Source organism: Ambystoma mexicanum, chromosome 6q (genome assembly GCF_040938575.1).
Source record: "Ambystoma mexicanum isolate Mex_15411 chromosome 6q, UKY_AmexF1_1, whole genome shotgun sequence".
Classification (NCBI taxonomy): Eukaryota; Metazoa; Chordata; class Amphibia; order Caudata; family Ambystomatidae; genus Ambystoma; species Ambystoma mexicanum.
The window spans coordinates 460,483,885-460,500,057 of NC_090937.1; the positions used below are offsets into that span (position 1 = coordinate 460,483,885).

At 46.5% G+C, this 16,173-nt stretch overlaps 1 protein-coding gene across 2 annotated transcripts in view; it reads right to left on the reverse strand.

Annotated features, from left to right (window-relative positions):
- The window catches only part of NPNT (nephronectin), a 325,821-nt gene that overhangs the window by 158,217 nt on the left and 151,431 nt on the right, over nucleotides 1-16,173 (reverse strand). For both annotated transcript variants that reach the window (XM_069630946.1, XM_069630945.1), the window contains one exon: nucleotides 10,287-10,379. In XM_069630946.1, coding sequence (XP_069487047.1) covers nucleotides 10,287-10,379 — 93 coding nt within the window. The remainder of the gene's footprint in view (nucleotides 1-10,286; nucleotides 10,380-16,173) is intronic.

The following is a 16,173-nucleotide window of genomic DNA, read 5'->3' on the forward strand; positions in this document are numbered from 1 at the left end:
TCCTTCATGCATCACCGTGCAAGGTTATGTGGGCCTCCAGATGTTTTGGACGTCAGCTCCCATCAGCCCTAACCAACATGTTCAATGGCAAAGGATAACGGGAGCTGCAGTCAAAACATCTGGAGGGCCACGTAATGGGTAACATTATAATTGCTGGTGTAGCCTTGTTTTCCGCTTATGATGAGTCCTTCACCAATTGGTTTCTTCTGTCCTTAATGCTACTTTTAGTGACGTGTTTTTCTGTTGATTTTTACTCACTGTAAAAACTCCCCTTTTTTCTATTTTTTTTTACCAACTGTGGCTATTTAGGAGAGCATAAGGGCCTGATTCATGGAATATTTGCCCGGTTCAAAGTGAATTTGCACTGCTGCAAAGTGACTTTGCACTGCCGACACATACCCTGATTCATGGAACCGTGCAAAGTGTATTTTTGCCGGGCAAAGTCCTGGCAAATTCAGCGCATAGTCATTTTTGCAGTACAAAATGACTTTGCATAGACTTTGCACGGCAAAAATACACTTTGCACAGTTCCATGAATCAGGGTTTGTGTTCAGTGCAAAGTCACTTTTCAGCAGTGCAAATTCACTTTGAACCGGGCAAATATTCCATGGATCGGGACCTAAACGCCTCAGGGTCCTGAGTACATACTCTGTTTCACTGATGTTGGCCCTTCCCAGAAGATGCCTAAACGCAGCGCGGGCAGGTGTTTGGAACACAACACAGGTTCAGTTCTTCCATGTCATCTGTAAAGAGGTCACCCAGCTCTGTTTTTGTGCTGGTGGCCACAGTTCTGCCTTTTAATGGGAACGCACAACAACAAGCACTAAAATGCAACAACAACAAAAAACGATGACTACGAATTTCTCATGATCTGGAATCTGGACACAGAGTGAGTTAGTAATTGCAAGAGAAGTCACTGCTCAACAGAAACTGCAATATCATAACAGTAAAATACACCATTAAAACAATTGCACATAAAAAAAGAGCGCCATTCCCTTGAGTAATGATGTCACAGTATTTTTTATTCTTATTATTTATTTTAGCTGGTTATTTTCACAGTCCAGAAGAGAAAAATTGGGGAGGCCATATTCCAAAATTGAAATCAAAGTAGACTGGCCCTTTCGAAGCAGGTGTGGGCCAAGTGCATCAATTCATCCACACCAAATGTGGGTGCATCGATACTAAGGAGGCGCTTTAACGATCAGGGTCAATGGTAAAGGAGGAACTCACGGATCATGGCTGATATTTTTTTTATTTCATTTATTGTGATTTATATTGCATTTTTGCCAAAGCGCCAATGACAACAATTCAAATAACAAACAAAGAGCAGAAACAGGATGTGGCAGGGGGGGGGGGCTTGGGAACAACCAGCTGATAAGGGGATTCAGATCAAAGAGATCTGGCTGTAACGTAGAAGGAAACAAGACAAGCAAGATAAGGAGGAGCAAGGCCATGAAGACATTTGAAAACAATAGAGAGAAAGCAAAAAAGAAGAAGAGACTCAAAGTACAGGATAGCAGCAGAATAAAGAGCAGCAGAAATACAAGAGCAAGAAGATAGTTCAAAGAGTAAGCGAATGGCAGAATTATAGATCAAATCGCAGCACTATAGATCGAATAGCAGAATTATAGATAGAACGAAGGGGAGCAGGAAGAGTAGCCGTCAGTTCAATCAACGGAGAAGAACAATAGTCAATGCAAGAGAAAATAAGGGTGTAAAAAAGAAGCTTAGTGGCTTGAAAAGACAGAAAAGGGCAAGCACACAGAGATTAAAAAGGATAAAACGACAAGTATGGGCAGTAATGGAACTGTGGGAAGAATAGGAGAGATAGACAAATCAAAAAGAGCTCCAAGATTACGAGCTGTGGTAGAAAAAGGAAGATGGGTCGGGGGAAGAGAAGGGAGGAAGGGGATGAAAGGGGCAATGGGGATGAAGAAGAAAAATAAGGAACTTCAGTTTTGGAGGAGTTCAAGTGAAGAAAGTGAGAGGCAATCCAGGTTTGGACAGGAGAAAGACAACTGGAAACATTGGAGTCGAGAGCATCATTGAACTGAGAGCACATTGTATGAAGAGATAAGTGAAGAGAGAGGAATAGAATAGAGAGAGAATAAACGAGGGCCAAGAACTGAACCCTAAGTGACACCATAAAGAAGAGTATGGGGTGGAGAGCGCTGACCCACTCAGGAAATGGAATAGGTACCACCAGAGAGATAGGACTTAAACCAGGTGAGAGCAGAACTCGTAATACCCAAGGATGAAAGTGTAGATAGCAGATTGGGATCTGTGTCAAAAGCAGCAGAAAGATCTAATAGAATAAGAACAGTGTAGTATTCTGCTTTGCAGGTTACAAACCTTTTGTATGTCTGTGTGTAGGAATGTTGGTGTGCATGGTTGGAATGTGGAGTGTTGGACTCTGGTGATGTTCCACGTAGTGACAGTTCGTTTTTGAGCTGGCTTGGTGCTGGATACCAGTGGTTTCACACTTGGTACTTACTTACTTGTCCAGGCATAGTACTTTGCTATTGGGAAGGACCCTGCAACATTTTGGCGACAAATACTTGGAGCTGTGAGGGGGAGCACTTTTGTGTCACCACTGTCCCCCAACGGACCATCCATCCAGGGCACCAGCCATTGGGCCAGCTGCTTTCCTTTCAGCACTGTTAAAGGGTCTCAATCAAGAGTGCTGTGAGTGGCTGGCAGGAGCGGGGGACCAGGCACAATGGCACGAGGAGGTGCCAGCAGGCGGAGAGCAGCAGTGGTCCAGGCTGGGTTGTTGGCGGTAGGAGGCCGACTAACGGGGCTAGCCCGGAATGGGCATTCTGCCTACTTCTCTCTAGCAGCGGAGGCCAGCGTGCTGGGGGAGTGCTGGTGGAAGTAGATCGAGGTTGCCACGGCCTGTATCTGCAGCCCGTGGTGTCGGGATCTGGGCGCAGGAGCAGGGTGGGGGCAGGTCTGTCCCTGCAGGCCACGGTCTCCGTGAGGAGGAGCCTGGAGCTGGGCATGGGGGCAATGGTCCAGGTGGGCTCTACACAGTGTGCAGGAGTGGTGAGCCGGACCAGCTCGGCAGAGTACCCAGTGATTATGTGTCGCAGCTGTGTGGAAGCCTGCAGACTCCTTGGAACACCCGGCGACGGGGGCAGTATCCTGGGAACAGCTCTCTGCAAGAAAGGTTCCCTCCTTTTCATGGTGCCTACGGAGAGGTGGATGTTATCCATACGCATGTCAAGGAGCAAATGGCCACGTCAGCAAACCTGATGGGCGGTGACTCTGTCACGTCACACACCAGCGTTCTGAAGGAGACACAAGCAACGGAAACTGAAGGCATCAGCGCTGAGATTCTCTGTGGCGCTTCATGGTACGGGGCAAATTCAGCATAGGAGGGAGCTGCGGGCCCCTGTCAAGCGTGATTGCGCTGGTGAGGCAGTGGTCGGCACTATCAAAAAGCATTCATTTGTTGGAGACTTGTGTTTTAGCATCTGTATTGTTTGTTGTCCTGTGCGTGTGTTGTGCTGTGGTCTGCAGGGTTTAGGACGCTTTTGGATTCTCTGGGGGAGGAGGAGGTGTTCATGTCTAGGTTGTGTACGTTTCGAGGCCCGTATTTATCCTGTGTGTGTCTGGTATAATTGGTATGCTTATGTTGTGGCCTAGCATTAGGAATGTGACTTTACCTTGCAATAGTTTTGGTCTTTCTTTAGGTCTCTTGGACATGAGGGTGCATGGTTATTGTTTCTGGGTTTCAGGGACATGTGGGGTCATGGACCTTTGGGTGTGGGCCAGGGCTAACAGACTTGAGGGTGTGTGGGGTCTGTTCTAGTGTGTAGTATGGATGGGCACTATATGTAATGTTAGTTATGAGTATGCTTTAACTTTGTTTCATTTTCAGGTACTGGGCTTGTTGGACTTATTCTCATCCTTTTTGGGTTCTTGGCCATGCGGCGTTGGGGAGGTGGGGGGCTAAAGCTCTGCAGGCATTTGAGTGTTCCGGCAGGCTTATTCATTGTTTTGTGTTTGTCCTGTGCCTGGTGCAGTGTTCCTGCTGCGTATGTCATGGGTGCAGTTAGATGCTGCCAGGTTTAGTTCAGCATTAAGTGCTGTGGGTTATGTGTGCAATGAGGCGCTGTGGGTTCATGTGTGCAGTGAGGTGTTGCGGGGTCATGTGTGCAGGGAGGTGCTGCAGGTTTATTCTGTGGTCAAGCTTGTCTTGTTCTGGGTTTTGCTGAAGTAAGGTGATGTGTAGTTCTGTGAGTGGTAAGGTGCTGCAGGGTTATTCTGTAGACAAGTTAATTTCTGTCAGCAGCTTTTGGGGTGCAGTTGTATGCTGTAAGTTGCAGTGGTGCATTTTCTTAATGGGTTGCACCTAGTTTTAACGTGTGTGTTTCTTCTGGTGGGTTGCAACAGGTTTTGGTGCATTCATTTTACAGGTCGCGTACTGTTGTTTTCCGTGTGTTTTAGTTGGTGCCTAGTTGGTTGTTTGTGGTTGGGTGCCTTTTTCTGCAGGTGAGGTGGTTGACCATTTGTACGGTTATTGTTGTTTGCGTGTTGGCCAGGGTGTCTAGATGACAGGGTTTTTGTTTTGTGGTTTTGGCAAGTGGATTACATTGCTTTTGGAGGTGTGGGGTTACATCCTGTTCTCAGATCAGGCATGCCTGCTCAGGGATGTCTGATTTATTTTTCCCTATGGGGTGTTTATTGCCAGTCTCAGTTTTCAGTGTTTTGGTTCAGTCCTATTTGGAATATTAGGGCATTTCGGATGGTGTTTTGTCAGACGGGGAGGGGGTTTTGTGTTGTTTCTCACGGATGAGCGCTTTGGTTTGCTGCTGGGTGTGGCAGACCTAGGACTTCGGGGTGGCAGTCCAGAGTAAAAGGAGTTCTGTTGTCTTTGGTGGTCACAGTGTGTTTGGGTTGTTCTTTGCTCGGGGGAGAGCAAGTTTGTGCCTGGGGGTGGTGGACCTAGGACCGTGGGGTGGCAGCCCGGAGTGGGAGGAGTTTTGTGTTTTGAGGGTGGTTGTCTTCCTGTCAGTTGTGTGTGGCAGTCTTCCGGCTGGTCCTTTTGTTTGTTTTGGTGGGCTCTGTGGATTGACACTGTTGGTGTGTGTCAGAGGTTGGCCGGTAGGGTTGTTCGTTGGTGTTTTGGGAGTTGGTTTTGACCGTAGAACTCACTGTCCACTTTTGGGTGTTACGTCGCTGTGAGGATGTGGAGCAAGGTGATTTTGGTGATATGTTTCAGGTTGTTTTTTACTGTCCATGTGAAATATTCCTGGAGAGGTGTCTGGTTTCATTTGGTTTATGGTGTGCGGGGTTCAGGTCCAGTGGAAGAACTCTTTCGGAGTCAGGCGTTCCTAGAGTATTGGTTCCAAGGGTATACGGGGAGGAGGTGTAGTATTCTGCTTTGCAGGTTACTAGTCTTCTGTATGTCTGAGTGTTGGAATAATGGAATAATAGTGTGCATGCTTGGAATGTGGAGTGTTGGACTGTGGGAGAGTTCCACTGAGTGACAATTAGTCTTGGTGCTGGATGCCAGTGGTTTCACACTTGATACTTACTTACATGCACCTGGCATAGTAAAGGCACTTAATATACTTACTTGTCCAAGCTTAGTACTTTGCTACTGGGAAGGACCCCACAACAAATAGAGGAGAGTTTCTTATGCCGAGCAGTGAGCGGAAAGTCTGAGACGGGCAAGAGTGTAGTATCATTCCAGTAACTCGTTGTGGGCCAGAATCAAGGTTTCCTTGAAAGCTCTGTTTATGTACAATTCCTCGACCCTCCCTTCCACTGAAAGTACACAGCAGCACGCTGCATCACGTAGCAGAGGGGCGCAGGCTCACACATTGTTCAGTTTAAGGGAAACACATCTTAGGTGTAGTTTTCATAGCACACAATGGGCGGCACTCGTGCATCCAGTGGGAGTTTGCTGGCTTCCCTGAAATTAGCACCTGTTCTGATTCTAATGCCTGGTGCCCACATTCCTAACTGGCACTGGACGGGCTACTACCCAAGAACCTCTTGGACCCACAAAGCACAGCTGCAAAGGATTACATGGACATGATACCTGAACGCTATCGCCTACTAGCCCCCCAGGAGCATGGTTGGGACTCTTTGGCTTTGAGTGCCAGGCTCATATGCATCTGCTAACCAGCGTATGACTAGGGTGCCAAAGGGCCCAGGGCCGCCGGCCAGCACATCCACCATGCACCAAACACTCATTCCCACACTCTGCAATGTTAACCATAAAAGGTGTCCACTTACTTATGCGTAGGTCCAGGAAAAACTGAAAGATAGTCTGTTTTCATTCAAGCTCGTAGCCACTGCATGATCCCTCATGTACCTACCACCCATGACTACCCAAGGCTTGCCATCAGGGGTGGGCTGGCCTACAGGGAACTCTGGAGATTTCCCAGTAGGCCTCTGCACCCTAGGCCTCTTTCATGTGGCAACTTATTTTATTTCCGAATTTTCTCATAGGAAAAGGGTTGGGCTTGTTGAAAGTGTGTAATATGGGGCCACTTTGAACATTATTTCCAGGACCTCTTTTGGTTCTCTGTCCACCCCTGCGTGTCATTCTGTACTGATGTGTACAGTAATGCTGCAATATTCGTGGTTCGGACCCACGAATTCCATGTTTGGGGTGCACCCCATCAAACTAAAAGACTGTTCCTCACAGAGGGAAAGAGTATGTATTTCAAGAACATACGCAGAGCGTTGCGCCTTGGCACTGCTGTCTACTCGTGTACTTGACTCTTTCCGCTAATGGTTAATGTGGGCTGCTTCCAAGTTCAGGCTGATCTTCTAAAAAACAACCCTTCGTTCCATGCAAGATAGACCCAAACATCTTTCAAAGTAAAGGTTGTACGTTTACACAGTGCTACAATCCCACCAGAAGAACTGGGAGGCTGGGCCGAAGCACCTAGGAGAGAAGAAATGTCTATGATGGAGGAAAGCAAAGTTAGTGCCCTAGGAGCACGTTTGCACTCTGGGTCCTAGCGCCAGAGGCTCAATGCACCTTGGAGAAAAGACGTCTGAGAAGATGAAACTCATGGGAAACGATGCATGCTGGAATGTGTAGTCCAAAGAATAAAGCTGCACATTGGAACCTGAAGGAAGAGGCCAAAATCAATTTGGAGAAAATAATTTTGAGAAGGCAAATCTGATGAAAAATTATGTGTGCTGAGATTTTCATCCAAAAAATAAAGCTGCACATTGGGGCCAGGAGTAGGAGGCCTAAAGCACCTTAGAAGAAGGAAGCTTGAGTAAGCCATTCTCGAGAGAACGACTAAATGTGAATTGAGAAAGTCACTGCTGAGTGAAGGAGTGAGGAGATTGAGTCTGCACGTGGGATTATTGAGTCCACATCCCCAGAGCAAAGTGAGAAAGTACTTGTTGTGAAACTGCTGCATGCTGGGATAGTGAGTCCGAAATTCCCAGAGTGAACTGAGAATGTCACTGCTGAGTAGACTGCTGAATATTGGGAGACTCAGGGCAAATTACCAGAGAGATGCGTGTAGCCTTGTACAGAAGAAAAAATGGATATCCTGAATGGTTTGGGATTTTATAAAGTGCTACTTACCCTCACCACCCCTCCGCGTAAATGGGTACGCCGGGGGCAAAAGCTGAAAAGGGTTGCAGGGTAGGATACAAGGGGAGTATGGGTACCTTCCCATGAATGGTGAACTGAGAAAACTACTTGTTGTGAAAGTGCCACATATTATGGCATCGGGTGTAAACTCCCAAGGTAAGCTCAGAGAATTACCGGTTTTGAGATTGCTGCATGCTGGGAGATGGAGTCCAAAATCCCCTGACAAATCAGGGAGCCACATAGTGGATACTTAGTCCAACAACATTGTACAAGTCCAGCCGGACCGCTGTCAGCATTGACAACATTGAAGTTTGGCACTGATGTTAATGGAGTCCGTCGCAGAGCACACGTGAGCTCCTCTCTTTAAGGCTGATGGCACTTTCCTGGCTCCAGCCATAACATGCCACGGTGCTGATCTTGATGAAGACTTTAAAAATGGATGGCGTGTGCTTCAGTGAGCTGTGCTGAAGTAAGAAAGCACTAGACATCGGCCGCATTGCAGACAACCTGGCTTTTCTAAAAAGGCCAGGATCACACAAAACCATTTTCCAACAGCATTTCATAGGCTGCAGCTTCTATTAATACCAACAGCGCCGCTACTAAAAAAACATCCTTTTCCTATTAAACTAACCCACCCAAAACGTCATCATTTCAATGGCAGAAGCGTAATATCAGCCATGGCCAACAGTATGGGCCTGAGGCCTCCAATATGTAGCCGCTTTGGCAGGTTCATTGTTTTGAGCAGAGTGTGAAGCTTGTGTTCCAGGTTCAAAGGTCAAATCTTGTTTGGAGCGGTGGAAATTATTAAGAACAGCCATTGGAGTTTTTACTGCCCTGCATGGAAATATTGGGTGGCTAACCACTGGAAAATGGATCCTTAGTGTGTGTTCATGCAGATGTTTTGGAAAAGAATCAAGAATTCTGAGACCAATTAACTGCAGAGAGATGCAATGAAGAAATTAATTGTCCAAACAGCAGTCCCCACTTTTTCCCTCGCTATTTTACAGCTAATTGCATCACTTCATTAAACATGTCAAACAGCCCAATCCTAAAAGTCCATGAATATTCAATTTTCTCGCCTCCTGGTTGGTAGGATGAAAAGATCATCCAGTGTCAAGAACATAGTCCAGCCCAGAGGAACACACCTGTCCACAGGGAGCTCATATTCTTTTCTGCTTATTGGGTTGCTTAGTGAGAAGATACCCAACTTGTGGTGCCATTTGGTGCCTATAAAATAATAGACCTGTCAATGTCCAAATATACCCTCGCAGACCGGCCATAAAAATTCTCATAGCAGCCTGCGGCTGGCCAGTGATCCGATACCGACATACTGAAGAATCGGCATCTGCGGTAAGGGACCGTCGCGCTGTTTGGTAGCGCATGCGGCTGCCAATGGGCCCGCCCATGGCAGTGGAAGAGGTTAGGTCAAGGGCGTTGATCATGTCTAGCACTGGCGTAGAAAAGAATAGACACATGAGGTAATTGGGCAGAGTCTAGGTGTGCTCCCTTCCTCCCAGGCCTTCCACAGGAGCAGCTGGAAAAATACAGGCCCTCCCTTTCCACAACCATCCCAGCAGAGCCAGAGGCTTTGTCTTCCAATATTTATTTTACTTTTATCCATCCCATAGCACGAAAAGCATGAAACAATTGAAAACAAAGAAAAGTCACGCAAGCATTAAAATGTGATTGTGTAGCTACCAGGCTCGGACTGGCCTACAGGGCAATAGGCCCAGGGCCAAAACAAATACACAAAATGCTGGTGTGGGACCTTTTTTTAGTCAAAGTGGGCCACTCTTCTGCCTAATGTGGGCCAGTTTGATGAGTTCATTCACTATGCGGCTAGTAGTTTTGACCAGTGTGGCTGAATAATTATTCTTTAAAATGCACAATTTGCACCACACTGTATCAAAAAGCTCCCCCTGGTTACTATTCAAACAGTATCACAAAAGGAATTAATTGCCATTTGCAACTGGGGACCACAGTTTCATTGTTGCCCGAGACAATGGTAGCTACGTAAAAGCATGGTTTAAGAGTAACGAAATATCGGCCTCCAAAGAAAACGTGATATATCATAATTTTTCCATCTAACAATTACCCTGGCTGATAACAAAGGCCGTGGCTTAAATAGGTTAGCCTCCCACACACACCCCCTCCCACTCTTTGGGCATTGATCTATTTATGTTCAGAGAAAAAATAGCGAAATCCTACGAGTTTAATAGAAATACTAACTGACCAAAATCCCAATTAAACACTAAACAGCAGTTTCAGAATGCAATGCCCGCAACTGTCATTGTGTCGGTTCACTCGATGTCCAGGACCGCATTTGCGAGCAGTTGAATTCAAGCAAGTTATTTGTAGCTAATACACTTCTCACGGAGTTTATGGATTAACACATTTTCGTTGTTAGTGATACTTTTGTAGGTGGTCAATGTTCTGATGATGCACTAGTGTACAGAAAAGCCGCAGAAAATACCTTCCCTGGCAGGACGAAACCTAAGGCGGTTTGGCCCGAGGGATAAAGCACGTCAGACACAACGGCGAGTGAACAAACTGAAGGCACTATTAGACAACTACAGAGGTTGGCATTATTAAACAGACGGTAGCAAGTGTCTTTCACCTAAGCGACAAGAACAGCTCTCTCTAGACACGGACAGCCCTCGACGCCTGTGCATTGTAAACAGACGCGCGTTGATTTAAAATGGCGTCCTACCTTGGTTGCAGGTTTTCCCCGTGTATCCCGGATGACACTTGCATTTGTTTGGTCCTACGCATTCCCCGTGCTTGCACCCAGGATGGCAGACAGCTGTAAATAAACGGGAAGAGCGCATTAGCTGGGATTAACACCGTAATGGCAAGCAGACTCATTTAACAAGAGTTACGGTAGCACCACTTTCTCAAAGGGGGACAGAATGACCATGCACGCAATGAATGGGAGTGTCTTCCCCGTGCTGGATAACCAAGTGCAACCACAACAGCACGCAATCAGGACCAGGCATACACCATTGAAGGGTGGAGGCACAGAATGCCTTTTGTGTGGTTCATTCTTTTTTTTTAACCTTTTACTGCAATCACCCCACCCTTTCATATTTAGAATAATATTACTCTCATTATAGGACATGCATTTTATTTATTTGTTTTGTGACTTACAAAAAACATTTCACATTTTACGAATGGGTTACAAACACACGAAGAGAAAATCAATCAAATAAAAAAGAGGAAAATGTACAAAACGTTACAAGAACAATTTACAAAACAAACAAATGAACTAAAACAATTTACAATAAAATACTTGAAAACACACATCATCCAAGGCCAAAATACACATGGGCAAGCTAAAACATAAATCTAAATTCTAGATTCAAGTGACAATAATCCCAAAGGCCTCCAAAAGAAACCGATACAAGGCAAGGATGAGTGGGACATGTTCACCTCACATAAAGCGTGACCAGAAGATATCCCCCAGAAAGTCCATAGGACATGCATTTCAAAACAGGCGCCATGTTTGCAGTTAGAATGTTTCTGGGAAAGTAACTCTAAATCTGCCCGCAAGTCTCCTGAGGAGGGCCTAGGTGGCATGCGTGGTGGTGACATACGACTTCCTCCTGCTTTCTATCCCTTTCCTTTGCACCTCAGTACAGTTCCCACTCTCCCCTACAACTTTGAGGTCTCTTGATATGGTGACACCAAGATCCCTCTTCTGTTTCATCACTTTTATAACCTTGCTCCACTCTTGCGCCCACCATGGCCTCTGCGTCCTAACTGTGCGTCTAGGCTGTTGCAAAAAATGTAAAATTGGTCCATTCCAAAATCAAGAAACAAGCACCAGAAAGTACTCTTGCAAACGAAACGGGGAGCAGGCTGGAGCGCCAGATTTATTGCACTTGGGGTTGAAAGGTATCCCGCTAAGGTGCAGAACACTACTTCAGTACTCTGAGCCCATGTCAGCCTAAGTCCCTGGTTCTTCACGGCTGGTGGCGCATCGCCCACTGATTGACGGACAGCACGATTGGTTGAGGAACCCAAAAGGCCGGTGAAAAGGCACACTGCTGAGTTACCCACATGAGTGGGTTTGACTTATATGTTGGTTTTCGCCACTCTGACCACTCACAATGATTTCGACATGCTGGCTATTTCTTTCCTCGTCACATGGCCTGTCGAACCTACGAGTGATCATCACCTCAGGTACAGACGACATCCCCTGCCCACTTACCCCTCAGCTGTGCCATTTATGAACACATTGAGGCACAATAGCTGGAGGACTGATCCTTGCAGCACCGCCCTTTGCCATCCGTTCCTCCCAATGGACCCACTTCAACAGCAAACTCTATTGCCTATCAATGGCACTTCTTAAAACACTTTATCAATCAATGTCCTACCCCAGTCTTTTGAAGTCGCTATGCCATGATCTGTGTTTCAGGTCATGCAGCCAGTGAGCTCAATCAGATTGTATTGCCGGTACCATCCCTTTGAGCAAACGTGTTCCCTAGAGTTCTGTGATTAACCGCCTTCAAGATAATCATCTACTTTGGGGTCCATTCCTTTCTCCATCATAGAGGTTATTCAAACTGTCCCGCTGAGTCCTCACTCCTCCTTCTACCCCTTTGTGGAGTGGACTATCTCCACCTTTCGCCAGGGATCCTGGCATTCTCCTTTCGTTTGTATGAGAACGATCAGGGATGCGCGAGGGACGGCGTCCACATCTCCAAGCTCCTTAAAGGGAGAAGTTAAGGTGCATTTGCAAAGTGCACCGTTTGCCATTTCCATGGTCCTTACACCGCACAGCATTCCCATTGGAGGAGAAGAGTATCTGCTCAACGCAGGTTGCTGCTAGAAATGTTCCGAAGAGGGCAGCGCGCGTTTACCACTTCCCCTACATCCGAGTAAGGCTAAATGGCAATGGGTGGTCAAACTCTGTCTGTCAATGTAAGCACGGCAATTATCAGTGTGGCTTCTTAGCTCGACACAGTGCATCAGTTTCAGTGTGAATGTGTTATTCACAGTGGGAAGGCGCATGACTTGTTGACTCGGGGTGGTCAGGTTTTGGGCCCTTCCACTACTCCTGGGTGTTAGTGTTGGCTGTTCTGCCAGTCTGGAGAAGAAGAGTGTGGGATCTTGGCTCTGCTTGGTTTGAGGACGACTGTGGTGTGGCAGAGTCTGAGTGATTTTGGGGACCCTGAGAGAGTCTGTGGAGTGGGGATGTCATACACTGATGGTAGCATAAAGGGAACATTTTTCAAAAGGATTGAGATTGGTGGGCCATCCATGGAGGGTAAAAAGAGAAAGGTATGGTCGAGAAGAAGGTATGAGTGTCTTTGTTGGTGATTCAGTGGCTTGGGGTGGTGGGGCATGCCTGTGTCAGAGCAGCGCGCGCAGGAAAGAGGTCAAGGCCAGGGTGTGTCATGCTGAGGTGTAAGGATGCTGGGGTACTGGGGTTCAGTGAAAGTCTTGTTGGTGGCTATACAGGATCTGGTCCTTCTAGGGGTAGCGGGTGAGTGGAAAGGAGTGGAATTACTCTTTCAGGTCCAGATGGGCGATGTGAATTTGGATGAGGTGCGTAAGGAAAGGTGTGTTTTTCTAGAGATGAAGTGCCCTTGATTTCCTCAGGATGGTCCGCCTTTGCAATCTTCCATGACATTTGAGTGTGGCCAAGGTCAGAAAAAAATGGGTGGGGATGTTCAATTCAACCACCGTCTGGAGGATGGCGTGTAGGTGATGCCCAGGGTGGTGAGGGGGATAGTTTTCACGGGCAGAGCGACTGTTCACAGGTGGTTGGTAAATCACAATCTTAGTTGGGGTGGTACAACTTTCCCGTTGTTTGTGTTACTCTGAATGTGACCTTAAAGATAGATGTCAGAGGTGATTTGTTTGATCACAGACTAGAGGATGATGCGCACAAGATAAGCATTTAGGCAAAGAAGACAGACATTTGGGAGAAATTGTGGTTGTGTTTGGTAGTCCTAACGCATCGGGTGATGCCATGATGGGGGTTGCGAGGAGAGGGACATTAATCGGAGAGCAGTGTGTAGCAGACAAGGATTGCCAGCTGCGAAATTTGGATGATTAGAAATGGGAGGGCTGCATAGAGATGCATGATGTATAAAGCAATGAACATAAGCAGGCAAACTTAACATGCATGCATTCAATTTCTTTTCCTGTGCAGCTTTAAGTCTCTTCAGGATGGGGAAAATAAAGCTACAATCATACCATTTTTCTCAAAGCGTTTCTATATTTTGTCAGGTTGCTTTATAATGTCACGTGTGTTGCTTTTCAAGTAATCTCTATGAAGGAGAATATTGTTTCAGTAATGTGAAGCCAGACATTAACACACAGCTGCGCCAACTAGCGATGGGAAGATATGTGGTCAAGTGACTAAAATGCAGACTGTGCTCAAATCCTGGCTCCACCACTTAACCTAATTATGTGATCTTGGATAAATCATTTAATCTAACTGTGCCTCAGCTGCTAAAATTGCGAGTCCCTGTAAGTGATTCAGTTTGCAGTGTACGCTACTCAAAAAATGCCTCACTCATGGTGACCATAGGGGAGCATTGACAAAGACAGAAATGATGGCTTGTCAGTAGTGAAAATGTTTTTTTTGTTACGACGGATTGACCATAAAAAGAAATGTTTGTTGTTTACAAATGTCAATCACCCCAATGACCTCAGTTTTAGTTGATGTCACCAGTTATTGATCAATCCCACTAACTAACCCCTTCCAGGCCTCATTCTTATCAGACCCCCCACAGCGGCTGGAGACCATGAAAATGGCAGTGGTGCGTGGTATACACACCATAACACTGAGAAGAGTTTCAGTAAATGAAATCGGCTGAAACGTATTTACGGTCTTTAATGTCTAAAGCGACTCTGCTGGCTCTAGTTATGCTTTCAAGTAAGAACAAAATGATCAGAAAAAGGGGTTACGCAGCAGCGATATAAAGCCTTTTGCAGCAGCAAAATCTAGGAAAGCATGCTTAAGACAATGGACATAAACGCAAAACAATGGAAGTTACTAGTTTTTTCAATAATCTTGTCTATTTTGTTGTGTCCACTCATTAAGTTTAGCATAATCGCTTTTGATGATGTTGCAATGATTTTATAATGTTGGGGTGAAGCTGCTGTAAGGGGACCATAGTGTTTAGAAACTGCCCTGATAACCGAGTGCACATACTCCCCTTAAGCCTCACAAACACAGTGTCAGACTAAGTTTGTCATTTTGTTAAATACCAAACAACTGTGTTGTCTTTATTCTTGATGGATGTGGAGGCCATCCGTCTCCTCTGTTTGTCCCTTTTCTCCCCTGACCACTTTCACCACTATTTTTGGTTTTTCAAATAGGCTTCTATATCCATCTGTAGCTTCGAATCCTCGTGTTGCCCTTTGACCTCAGCCTTCCGAGTACATACAAGTCTTTCTTCCACTGGAGTATTTATTTGCCTTCCGAAAAGCTTTGGACACCTGACAACAGTGGCTCTTCTCATTTCTCGTTAAACCTTTCTCCTGCCAGTGCCATCAGGCTTGCGAAAAAGACTCTGCGCGAGTCTAGGCCCTACTTCCAACTGCCTACTGTGACGCGATTCTAGACTCTGCGCGAGTCTAGGCCCTACTTCCACCTGCCTATTGTGACGCGATTCTAGACTCTGCGCGAGTCTAGGCCCTACTTCCACCTGCCTACTGTGACTGTGACGCGATTCTAGACTCTGCGCGAGTCTAGGCCCTACTTCCACCTGCCTACGGTGACGCGATTCTTAGCGGCCCAGACTAGACATTGGGGGCAGAGGCAGAGGGGTGAGGATAAAGGGTGCAGACAGGAGTGCGTAGCAACACGTGTTGAGCATTTGTGGCTGAGGCAAATGGATGGACATTCTGAAACATGTCCATGGGTGGGCGGCCATTTAGATTTGACTTTTGTAGTCAACCTCCCTGTGGCTTTTTATATAGTTGTACCACAGTTTCATGTTCTTAGTTTGCAGGAGGCGCCTGAACTTCTGAACTACCATCTCCAGGCTTTCCCTTGGAGCCTACTTCCTGTTGCACTGGCAGCTCTGTTGCTCCTCTGCAATGCACTTATCCACTCCCTCCGCACTTCCTCAACTCCCTCGCTTAGACTTGCCTCTCTTCCCTTTAAGGCTCTTACAGTGATCTGAAGGTACCGAGACCTATGGATGACCAGCCTACTATGTCCCAGAGGCGTTGCTAAGGGGCGGCGCTAAGGGGCCTACGGCCCCTGGTCTTTCGGTTGTAGCCCTGGATAGAATCTCAGGAGCTACAGCCAAAAGACTAGCTAGCCCCAGTCCCAACAGTTCCGACATCAGCGTAGTCCTGGGTCTTTTTCAGACCTAGCAACACCCCTGCTATGTCCTCTCCTGTCTGGATTCACACCTCTCCGCCTCCATTTTAGGGCGTCACGAAGCAACTCTGCATTGCACTTGGCGCTGTATAAATCAACAATCCATAAATAAATACACTAGAATCTATAATAGTTTAATAGCAAAGAAAACTAGTGTAGGAAAACAAAAGTCAAGGGGAAGAGGGAAAGTCCTACATTTTTCATGTAGCACAATACGTTCATCTAATCTTCCCCCATTCCGCTGCACGGG